This window comes from Lacerta agilis, chromosome 10 (assembly GCF_009819535.1).
Source record: "Lacerta agilis isolate rLacAgi1 chromosome 10, rLacAgi1.pri, whole genome shotgun sequence".
NCBI lineage: Eukaryota > Metazoa > Chordata > Lepidosauria > Squamata > Lacertidae > Lacerta > Lacerta agilis.
The window spans coordinates 65,829,331-65,842,029 of record NC_046321.1 but is presented as its reverse complement, the minus strand read 5'-3'; the positions used below and the strand labels follow the sequence as shown (position 1 = coordinate 65,842,029).

The window sequence follows — 12,699 nt, the reverse complement described above, 5'->3', positions numbered from 1 at the left end:
ATATCTTAATGTGCCTGGTTTGTGCTTGTTGTATTCACCTAGAAAAGAAATAACTGGTGTTTCTCTTCCGAAACATCTTTCCCTCTTTGAGCTAGAAGCTAAACTCAGGCCACCTGTGGAAGAGCAACCACAAGTAATATAAATATTGTCATCTTTCCCCCCATAATAATGCTTCCAAGTGTGGGACTGTAAGATAGAGTGGTATTCTGCAGTATGCTAGAAAACAGTGGGTTGTATCCAAAACTCCACTGTTGGAACTCCTCTCACACAGTGGAGCTTAGCCTTCTTCTCCTCCCACTGTGCTTCCTGAAAATCTGCTCCAGAGGGCCCCCCCAACCGTTTGGATCTGATTTTGAGGGTGTGCAGCAGCCTGTAGGGGAGAGGAAGGGAAAGTGCCGTTCAACAAGTGGAAGTCTCTTGTACCAGTGGATCAGGAACCTTGGATACCTGTTAGTTACAGGAACTTATACCACGATGATACTCATCAAATCAATACTGACGACAAAAGTCACTGACCCAAAGTTTTCTTATTCTGCATTCTCAGCAACCACAGGTAGAAGTGGTGTCTTATTCTGTAGAAATAAGAGAGTTAAACATTGTCTCTAGTTAGTATGGGTTGAAGATAAGGCTCCACCATTTAGCTCGTTCTTGTGGTTACTTTCATGTTCTGTTGTTGTTGTTGTTTTAGCTTGTTCATAAATAAACAGCCTTTTGCTCTGGGCCTACAAAGTGAGTAAGTTTGCTTTATATTAAATAAATAAGAAAACATATTCCCTTCTTGTCTGTTGAGTAAAGAGAGCCAGTGGTAATGGCAGATAAAGTATTAGACCCTGACTGCTCTGATCCTGTTGAATCCTTGCTCACCCATGTGGATTATTAGGATAAGAATGAAGGGCAACTTTTTGTTAGTCATTATGAGTTTTTTTTTATGGAAGACTAGGATACAAATAACTGGCATCATAATTATTTTACACCTCTATTGAGAGTGTTAACTACCGGTACTCTGGAGCTACAGAGATGTAATAGTGCCTTAATGCTTGTGGGAGCACTTACTGATAGGAATCCTCATTTATTACTGATGAGAAATGCCCATTATTCCCACAACATTTCAGTGTTGTGTTATCTGTTAGAATTATCATAGTATGAATGAAGAATGACCTCATTTATGGCTATCCACCCAGTGTCTCTCACAGCTTTTGACACAACAGTATACAAATGAACAGACTTACTCTCTGTAAACTGCTGTAGAAAATAGTATAGCCTATTTCTATAAACAGGTTGTATCTCAAAGTCTTGGGTAATCATGTAGCTGGAATTGTAGGTCTTAGAACCAAACATGAACCTTCTGAAACTTGGTGCTGTTTTCTAATTACAGTGGTACCTCGGTTTAAGAACAGCCCTGTTTACAAACTATTCAGTATACAAACTCCGCAAAACCGGAAGTAGTGTTCCGGTTAGTGAACTTCACCTCAGTCTACGAATGGAAGCCAAACAGTGGAAGGGCACCGATGGCAGGAGGCTTCACTAGGGAAAGCACGCCTCGGTTCAAGAACGGCTTTGGTTTAAGAACGGACTTCTGGAACGGATTAAGTTCGTAAACCGAAGTACCACTATAAATGATTCATGCTTTGTTTTCCTTCCTCATTCTCTTCATTGTCACCTCCCAAGAGTCATTCTGTGCAAGCTTTACTGCTCTTACTTATTTTTTTGTTTCCAGAACAGGCATAATGCCAGTTCAGGAGTTCAGGGCTTTTTAACGTGTGGTCAAAATGACATGCATGCACACTACCCAACAGATGTCTCCTCACCCTAAACTATCTTCATACACCCATTCAGGTTTGGCTATGTGGTGATATCACTGAGATCAAACAAAGCTAGTACAGAGTGACTGGAGTGCTTCTGAATAGATACTGCCCTTGCTTTAAATTAGTTCCATTTGCTGAAAGTCTGGTTAGTGTTACTAGGAAGAGTGACTGTTCAGACAATTTTTTTCTTTTCTCTTACAGATTTAGATACCAGCTTCCATTGTAGGTTTCTAAGGTGCTTCTCAAACTATCTGATGTGCTGGACTAGCACCCGCCCCCCAATATAGCAGAGGCTGGTGTCATATTTAGTTCCTGAAGCACCCCGCCCAACCTGAGCTCTGGTAGAGTCTCAGCAGCTGATGGATCACAGACCAGACCAGACCACTGATTTACAATATTACGTAGTACCAGTGTTGCAGCCAATAAAACAGCAACAGGCTAATTTGAAATTGGAAGCTTGTGGTGACTTTTGGAAAATCCCACTTTTTTCCTGAAAGTGCACTGGGTAATATTCAGCTCAGTCCTAAAGATTATGTACAAGTCACCACTGTAAGTTAGGATCATTTCACTATGTGTAAGAGGTCCTTTTTTTTTCTTAAAAGCCCAGTAAAAAATGTTTTAATAATTATCAGGCTCATGATTGGAACAGATTTGGCTCTGTAGTCCTTAACTTATTTTAAACTCCTTTATTTCAGTATTGGTGTTATGCTCGGTGCTTTTTTTTTCAGAGGGTACTCAGAGATATGCAGTACTGGCACCTCTTTTTTGTTGTTAAAAAGTATGGCACATACTGTAACAACTTCATGGTGCGAACTGGCACCTATTTTTCTAGGGAAAAAGCACTGGTTATACTGACTGACTTTGCTATGACAACATCTTTCCTAAAAAAATAGATGTTTCTCCAGTTCTCTTCATTGGTGCCAACTGTTGATATAGATTATTGAGGATGATGAGAGATTTGTCACACAATGGGTTATCCATTAGCTGCTCCAGTTTAAGAACATGACACAAGATCATTCAAATTTAACCGTTGTTTTAACTCCTAAATACAATGAGCTTAGTGTTTCAAATTAGTTCTTACATGTTTGCCATGCATTTTTGTTGTTTTATACATTAATCGTTTTAGCAAATTATTTTGAGAAAATTTATTTATAATTTCCCCCTGCTGTCCACTTCCTTTTCTTGTAAATCCCCTTTTCCTTTTCCACACATCCAAAAGATGAAGTGTCTCATAGTCTGTTTTAATTATTGGGCTACATTGCTTTATGAAAGCAAGTCCATACAGATGACCCAACTACCTTGAGATGAGCTTTCTTATTTTTGAGTGATTTGCTTGCCTTTATCACCCTGTCAGGTATAAGGATGATTTTACCACACAGGAACCATTAACTGAGGGCTCATCCAGACTTCTTTTTGTGCTGTGTTTCTAGGCACAGGTCTGGGCTTTTAAGCCATTTTTTTGCTATTTGCTCTGATTCAATGCAGATTTCCCTGGGGAAAACTTTGGGACAAGACAAAACACCTGGGAAATGGTTGGGGAGCAAAAGGAAGTCTGGATGAGCCCTGACTCTATACTGACTGTCTCACCCTTGAATAGTTTGATCATGTGTCTCCTCTCACCTAGGGGTAAGGAGAATTTTATCACACACCAGCTGCAAAAGGATAGTAGAATGATCACCCACAGGGGCTTATAGTGTTCTGAATTTTTAAAAAATGCAGCCTAAATTAAAGCTGTATTAAAACTACAAATTTCATCAACCTCTTGAAGACTGTAACGTTTAATTTGAAGACTTCAAAGACCACTTAGCTGATTTGAGCTATGATGTGAATGGAATAATGATATAGTTTAATTTAACAGAATATGTCTTTGGACCTTGACATTTAAGTTCTAGTGTTTTCTCAGTAGGCTACTCCATACTTCTCTGCAACTTGGTCCAGTACTGCTTTAGACTACTGTGACATTAGTGAACTGGACAACTTTCTGCTTTTACTCTGTCGGCATCAACAATGCTAAATAAATAAGTCATTTGGAGAGTGAAAGAAAGGCACTTCGCCTACACACACCCCGCACAGCTTCACAAGTTTTAGACTAGGAAAGGTTTTTGCTGCAGGTGCAAGTTCAGAACAGTTAGATGAAAACACTGTATGGCCTTCCTTGGTGAAACAGTGCACAGACCTCTTCTTAAAAGAAAAATGCTTCTTATGAAATCATTCCACTACACAGCACAGATAGGTACATCATGAACCCTGATTTTGTAAGAAACCATTTTAATCTTCTTTTAATTAAAGTAGAAAATCTGTAAAACACAATGCTGAGTGAATTTGTTTAATTCTTGACAGGATTAACATTTTGCCTTTCAGCAAATTAATTGCTAATTTCCAGAAAGGGGTCGTTCATCTTTATCATGAGCTGTTTCTCAGAATCTAGGCAAAATCTAGGATGCAATTCTAAGCATATCCATATAGAATAAATCAGACTAGACTCAATCGCTTTTACTGCTGAGTAAACATGACTAAGATCAGGAAATATGTTCAATAAGCATTTTAAAGTTTTATTCTCTGTAATCCCATCAGTCCTCTGTTGTTGTTAAGAGCCAGCCAGGAACATGGATCCTTTTGAGAATTGAAATACATTTCTAGAAATATAGAATGGCATATCACATTTTGGATTGCACTGCTTTAGTCTAATAATAATAATAATAATAATAATAATACCCTGGTGTTTTCCCAGATGGGGACTCAAGGCAGCTTACAGATACAACAGAAAAAGCTAAAACATAGAAAAGACAATAATTAAAAAGTAATTAAAAAGGGACCCCTGACCATTAGGTGCAGTTGTGTCCGACTCTGGGGTTGCGGCACTCATCTTGGGTTACTGGCTGAGGGAGCTGGTGTACAGCTTCCGGGTCACGTGGCCAGCATACTAAGCCACTTCTGGTGAATCAGAGCAGTGCATGGAAATGCCGTTTACCTTCCCGCTGGAGCGGTACCTATTTATCTACTTGCACTTGGACGTGCTTTCAAACTGCTAGGTGGGCAAGAGCAGGGACCAAGCAACGGGAGCTCACCCCGTTGCGGGGATTCGTGGGGATAGGTGCTAAATTTTCTGTGCCATTTTCCCATAGCGAGGTATCTGCTTGAAAGAGTTTGTGCTGAGAAAACTTCACTAGTTCAGAAATGTCACCAGTCACAAAAATCAAGACTGGAACGACACCCCCTCTATAGTAGATCTTTGTGCATACTCAGATAAAAGATGGGGTGTGCGATGTACTGCATCTGAAAAAGCTTGATCATTGCAACTCTTATGAGGGGTGATATCTGGACTCATCATTTTACATTTGGAGTGGTACTGTTTTGTTAAATTGCTTTGAGTTTTTATTACAGTCAAGCAACATACAATTTTTTTGAGAGCAAAATACAAATGTTTTCAATATATTTGGGTTTATTAATGTATGATTTGCTGAAGGTTTTCATTTTAAAATATACAGGCCACCCTTAATTTCTCTTACTTTCTAACCATTAACTGAATTTTATTGCCATGCCAGTAACTGTGCTTGTTATATTTTGTCCTACCTACTTTTATTCCAGAAATTCTGTTAGAGCAATTTTCTTATTATTCAAAGGCATAGATTTTATAATGTTTTGCAGCAGAGATGCCTGATTTGTTCTTTGTCTTCTGCTTAATAAGAAAATGTGATTAATTAGGGTAGGTGTTTTTCCATCAGGAAAAGACTATCATAATCTTCCCAGTGTGAAATTGCTTATGAGTACTGTTCTGTTATTCACTTTTACCTTTAGAAATACTTAGGCTGTACTTAATGAAATGCAATAATTTATTTTGCCTGTTCAGGAAACCTGACATGAAAAGGGCACCAAATTATTCTGTAAAACATTCCTGTCATCATAACTTTGGACTGAGCTTCACAGTAAATACTTCTAAAAGCCTTTGTGCTGAGGGTGTCAAAGGAATACATGATTTAGTTGGCTAGTGGGAAATCTATCGTAAGTGTTGCTGCGGAAATAGCATTGTCATTAAAAATGATTTCTTTGTGAATAAAGCTCATTAGCAGAATAATGGTTTCATAGTTTTAACCAGCATTTTGCTTTTCTGGTTTGGATCCAGCAGTGCCCCCAATATGAGTGGGTGTGTGGGAGTTACTGTATTTTTCGCTCCATATGACACACTTTTTTCCTCCTAAAAAGTAAGGGGAAATATCTGTGCGTCTTATGGAGCGAATGGTGGTCCCTGGAGCTGAATTGCCCAGGGGCCAAAAGAGGATCATGTTTTTTATTTTAGAAAGAGAAAGGGGGGTGTTGAAAGGACCCCGCTCAGCAGCTCATCAGCAAGAGATTGGGAGAGAGATAAGAGTCCCGGCTCCCTTTCAGCCCCCCCCCCTGCCCAGGCCTCCATTGTTGAATGTGCTGCAGAGGGAGGTTGTTTGTTTCCCCAGCGACATGTGACTGGCTGATTAGATTATCTGCCTGGAAACTGTAGAAAAGGCTCCCTTTCCTTTAGAAGCTGCAGAAATGTGAGTTGAACCTCATAAAAATGGGTCTTTTCCTCTTTGCTTTTCCCCCTTTGCAAAAGGACAGGTCTTTTTCCTTTGCAAAAAAGCTTCAAAACTTTTAGCTGATCCTCAAAAAAAACAGGGCTTTTAGAGGAGGAAAACTAGAAAAATATTTTTTTCTTGTTTCCTCCTCTAAAAACGAGGTGCACCCTATGGTCCGGTGCGCCCTATGGAGTTAAAAATACGGTATTTTCATTCAAGCAGGGGAGTCAACAGTTTCTACCTACCGATATTTCTCTCTCTAGCTGCTACTTTCTACACCAGCGGTTACCAAAGTGGGCTGCACTGCCCTCTGGGGAACGGTGATGGGGGTACTAAGAGGCAAGGGGGAGGCATGGGGTGCTGGAAGTGTAAGTGCCTATCGGACTGTGAAAAGCTGGTATCAAGTTCATCCGTTTGTTGAATTTTTAGATATATAATATACACATAAACTTTTATGACACATTACTCAAACCCTACAAACCTTTAAAAAAATTAAAATATATGGTATCTTGGATATTCCATATGGGTTTGTAGGGTTTGAGCAATGTGTCATAAAAGTTTGTGTGCATATTATATATCTTTTAAAAAATTATATGCCAATGGATTGTAAAAAGAAATATAATATAAAATAAAATATTGAAATTCATGATAAAAAGTTAAAAACAGGCATTGAAAAGCATTCGGAATATGACTAAAATCAACAGTAGCTAAAATGAGGCAAGACACATATAAATTGTACATGTCTGGATAGGTTTGCCTAAACAAAATTTTTATGAATGTTCAACATTTTAAGTATTTGAAGGTTCAGTATATGGACTTCATAGTATTATTTTGAGTGTAGTATTTATTTATTTATGTGGTTTTTCATTTTACACGTATATTGACATATACCAGTGAAAACTCATGAACCAGAAGTGGTAAGGAAATTCTCTGGACCTAGAATACACTTATTAGATAGAGTACTCTTAAAACAGTTGAAAATAAAAGCCATACAACAGCAGTTTCACTTGTCCCATTGTCATACAGTACTTGGCTTTGCAGATTTTTGAACCACTAAAATCTCCTGATAAAACCTCTATGAGCAGAGATAAGTGTAAGACACAAAATGAGTGTACCCACGACAAACAGCAATGCCTTTAATCATACCATATTCACCTCTCTAAAACAGCTGTTGTCTCTCAAAATGCACCAAGTTTTCTCTTAGAGGATTGGTCTGTTTGCCCTCAGGCTGTGTTCCATGTTGCATCATACAATTCAGATCTTGGTATTTCTCAAAGCCATAATTTTATGTGCTTCAATTACAGTCTTTTGGATAAAATGCTATGGGCTTGAGTCAGCCTAAGGTTAAGTACAAATCCCAATGATGCTGAAATCTGTTCCATTCAAATAGGAGGGGCCAAGAATTTCTTAATTTTGATTGGAATGTCTACTTATTTAGGTAGTTACACATATGTAATTGTGTGTTATTGCCTCTACTGCAGCAATTCGACTGCTATTATTTAATTCTTTGGACTCAGTTATTTCTTGCCCTCCCTTTACCATAAGGTTCCAAGGCAGGTTATAGCAATTTAAAAATACAATGCAGTTTAAAGTAAATTTCAGTCACAATAATAGGATGTGTCCCACAAATATAGATCTCAGGTGCCAGAGGTGGCAGAAGAATGCTATAGGACCTTAATTTCCAACTCCTTGCTTCTTTTTGATGAGGAATTGTCATGAAATGACAGAGGACTTTTTTAAAAATGTTGTTCTGCATGTTTGTTAATGAAAGGAAAACAGAGGCAACCTTCCTTTAAATATTTTAAGGGCAATGGAATGAAATGGTCTCACCTGATATAACCTGCCAAATGAACAGCAGTTTCAGAACATGTCCAAATACAAATCCCTGCTGCTTTTCCTAGCTGTATCTTTCCAAAGTGCTGGTAAAATTTTCTTTTAACTCCTTAATCTTTAATTATATTGAGAATCTTTAAATAAGGGGAGAAAACCTCCTCAAAACTGTCAGTCTCAAGTATAGGCCCAAACAATTAAGCCAAATATCATTTAGGTTTTCATAATGGTTGTGCATATTTTAAAAATGTTTATTTTCCCTACCATAGAAGTTATTTTTAACTACAGATTACAGATTCAATAATTTACCCCTTGTGCAATGCTTTCATAGGCTATATTTAATCTTCACATTTCTTGAGGCGGGTGGTGGTATAATTTGGCACATACACTGTTGGAATCACTGTTAAATGTTAAGTTGAGTTAAGTTGGGTTGAACCTTTCCCTACTCTTAGTTGAACTCTGATTGGGGTTCTACACAGTTGGTTTCAAATTTATTGCTTGGCGGTGATTGTGATTCAGAAAGCCTAATTATAGGCTGTTGGGTCTCAGTATCTCATTTGGGCCCTTAGGTATGGGCTTGTGGACTCACTCCAGTCCTTCCAATATTCTTCCAGTCTTGTCTGTATTTTTCCAGGTGGAAAGCCCAGGATAGCAGCATTCTTCCAGCCCTGGGGAGTCCTGAGCAGTGGTAAGGCCCTGTGGCATAGCTCTGTCTCTGATTATGTACTTTGTTGAATGTTACATAAACACAATACAGGATTCAGTTACAGGTAGGTAGCCGTGTTGGCCTGCCATAGTCAAAACAAAATAAAAAATAAAAAAATCCTTCCAGTAGTACCTTAGAGACCAACTAAGTTTGTTCTTGCTATGAGCTTTCGTGTGCATGCACACTTCTGTATCTTTGCATGAGTAGCAAAATGTTTCTTCTATTCCTCTAAACAGTAATGATGCCTGCCACATGAATAATATTAAGTAGCTTTAAGATGACTGGTCTTGCTATGTAGTGCTTAGCTTCAAAGCAAATACTCCCCCCCCCCGTCTTTATATTTTCAATATATTACCACAAACTGCAGTTTTGATCTTAAACCACATATTTAAAGTAGCACAAATGTACCAAATATTGGCACATGACACATCTAACACATATGCCTAATGTAGTAACACCCTCTAAGCTTTCTAATTTTAATCTAGGTTGTTCTGAGATAACTAATCTCTAATAGCAATTTTGCACAACCAAACAATCACATGAAAGGTCCAGTTATTTGAGCTGCCTCTTACACTGGCATTTGCAGCTAGATAAATGGATCTTCGCCATTTCGGTTTGTTTTAAACGTATCTGCTGGGTTTTCTTTTCTGATTTTATTTTACACTGCTTTGAGACAATTGTACAAAAGGCAATTAATAAAGTGATGTTGACGATAATGTTGTTGTTGTTCAGTCGTTCAGTCGTGTCCGACTCTTCGTGACCCCATGGACCAGAGCACGCCAGGCACGCCTATCCTTCACTGCCTCTCGCAGTTGACGATAATATACAGCAGCAAAACCTTGTGGGCTAAACCATACTGATAATGTTCATGCCTTGCATGTTCAAGATCTCAAGATCAATTTCCAATCAGTTAAAACAGGTGGAGGACCAATGGGCTGCACCTGGCAGCTGCCAGCAGTGTCCTAAAATCAGGTGCCCCCCCCCCACAACTTATTTGCCATAGTGCCTTTTCTCCCTTTGGTGTGGGAGCATTGCCAGAAGGTCTTAATGTATAGAAAGTGGGAATGAGGGATCAGTGAGGAAGAAAAGAACAACAAGACACAGTGCTTGCTCTCCTCTCACCCCCAAAACAACCTATCTATGCCTGCTCTACAGAGACACACAGAGAGTGTTGTGTGCCAGCATCTTTGGTGAATGGGTCTGCTGCATGTTTGGGTTTGTGTGTGGTTCATATGTGGTCAATGCGTGACCTCTGTGTGTGCAGTAGCTGTGCCTATCAATGGCATTCAGACCTCAGTGGGGCAGCTGACTGCAAATGCAGCCCTTGGACCAAAAGGTTTTAGCTAACCATTGACTTAAACGAACTTAAAGAACAGAGATACAGAAAGTATCCCATATCCTTGGGAACTGCTGCCAGCTGGGGCTGGAAGGACAATTGGCCTGATTCAGCAGAAGCCAGTTCCTTGCATGTCTCTCCAGCCCTCCCCCATGCTGCAGATTCTGTTGTGGCAAACTAGTCATACAGTAACAGATACAGGGAAGCCCAATTCTCACTGCATAGCTGCATTAAAGATACATAGTTGCTTGCATTTTATTTAAGTTACAGTGTTACTTGGTCTTGGTAACAGATGTGCCAGGCCGGGTCACAATGCAAAACCTGCAGCTTGGATTAGTACCTGCTGGTAGACAAGTAGGGCTGTTGCAGACACAGCCTAACCCTGTCTGCTTAGTTAAAATAATCTGGACGTCTTTTGACATTTTGCTTTCATAAGTAATCTAATATCAGTGTAATCTGATTCCCACAACTGCATACAAGGTAAACGTATTGTGGCAGTAGCATATCTCCCCCCTTCCCCCAGTACACTGTATCCCTGAAGGATTTGTTTTCTCCAGAAGCATGTTACTAGATGTATATTTTTCCTTCTTTATATGTTTGCATTCAGTGGCTAAGCTGGAAGGCATAACCGGACATCTGTTGTAATAGAATGCTGTTATGCCTCTAGAGTATTGAGCCACAAATGTTGACTAACTTCAACTAAACAAGAAGAGGCAAGATGCTGGTATGTTAAGCTCTGGGGTATGCATCTTTTTCTCAGTATTTTGGATAGCAAAAGATGAAAATGTCTTTGAACATAGAAGTATTGAAGTACAAAACAGCAAGCAACTCACTGGATCTTTTTTTTTTAATGACAAAATACAGATATTGTAAACATAAGGTTTTGATATGGTGTTCAACTGGTGTGATGAAAATGTGAACCACTTGTTCAAATCTCACCTGCTTTATGGACACATTTCCAGTGTTAGCCATTGGAACCCCCATTGAAATCAATGGTTTCATTTTCTGTTGAGGAAAAAGCTGCTTAAGTGGTCAAACCAGTATTTTGTTAACTTAATGATGCTAGCAAAGTTTGAAGTCTGTTAAGCATCTTTCTGCATGGCTGAAGATTACAGGAACTGATAAATGAAGATGCTTCCCCATACCCTCCATGACAACTCAACTCAACTCATTTTATTTCGGCTTTAAGCCCATATACATAACAACCAAAACCAGAAACAGAACAGCACAGTCTGGTTTACAGTTACTAACAATAAATTAGGTTTTAAAAAGCGCTCAGCTGAATAGAATATGATAAAAGTTAAATTAAAATTTCAAACTGGATATAACAATCCATTGCGCTTCTTAAGTGTTAGGACTGAGGTCAGAAATTTACCCTCCATGACAGTAACATCACTGGTACAGTCATACCTCGTGTTGTGTTAGGTTCATGTTGGGTCTTTTCGGCTTGCGAACGTGGCAAACCCGGAAGTGTATACATCTGGGTTTCACTGCACACGCAGAAGCATTCTGTATGCTTTGCACATGCGCAGAAGCGCTCTATCGCGCTTGCGTAGAAGCGCCGCTCTAGTTGTGGACTTTTCGGGGTGCGAATGGCACCCCGGAACAGATTGTGATCGCAACTAGAGGTACTCACTGTATGTGCAAGAAAAGATTAGTATACCCAGGAGGACCAGTTTCAGTTTGGAGTTGGGAGACATGGAAGCTTCAATTGCTCTCTGTGCTGGATCCCCACCCCAGAAACCTAACAGAGGAGCAACATTTGTTGGAGTGTTAAAGACACCGTCATCTCTACAGGACTTCATTCCAAGGAAAGCAAACCTCAGATACTTGCTGGCACCCCAGAAATAGTGCATGGAACACTATGTTTCCTAGTACTAGTGTCCTGGGTATTAACTTCCACAGAATGCATTTTAATATAATGTTGTTCAATGCAACACTTGACTTGAGGATGAAGGATTAAAAAGCAGCATAATTGTATCAAAATATTTAGGACACATACCTGTACTTAAACAAATGTATTTTACTGGCAAGTCTTTCTTGAGCTGGCAAAGGGTACAGTGAAGGCAACTTGACAGTGAAGAAATGAAGGTATAACGTTCATGTTAACACTAGAAATAATAAACCAATTTATTTCTAGTATATGCTACTTCCACACGGGCTCACTCATAGCTCCGTTTCAGCCTGTGATTTGGGGAGGGCGGGAATGCACAAAACCCAACTTTAAAATACATTTTAAAATCATTTCTCTCTCAAAGTACTTAATACTGTGTCAGAACATTTGAGGAGTGACAAAACAGGTGGGATATACTGTATAAGTTTCAATCTCCACATTAGTCCAGGACTTGGTGATCAGGTCAGTTTTTATTTGAATTCACTACAAAGATACCATCCCTCAAGGACCCTTAACTTCCACCTGGTTTAAAGCATAGTGTGCTGCGGAACACCGCTTTTCCAGGCGGTTTTCATTAC

General features: G+C 39.3%; 1 protein-coding gene across 17 annotated transcripts in view; it reads left to right on the top strand.

The window, feature by feature from the left end:
- MAGI2 (membrane associated guanylate kinase, WW and PDZ domain containing 2) overlaps positions 1 to 12,699 on the top strand; it is a 600,602-nt gene that overhangs the window by 40,019 nt on the left and 547,884 nt on the right. For 12 of the 17 annotated variants that reach the window (XM_033162889.1, XM_033162882.1, XM_033162884.1 and 9 more), the window contains exon 2: positions 8,820 to 8,873. The exons of the other annotated variants lie outside the window; for them this stretch is intronic. In XM_033162889.1, the coding sequence (XP_033018780.1) occupies positions 8,820 to 8,873 (54 nt within the window). The remainder of the gene's footprint in view (positions 1 to 8,819; positions 8,874 to 12,699) is intronic. 17 annotated transcript variants of the gene reach the window in all.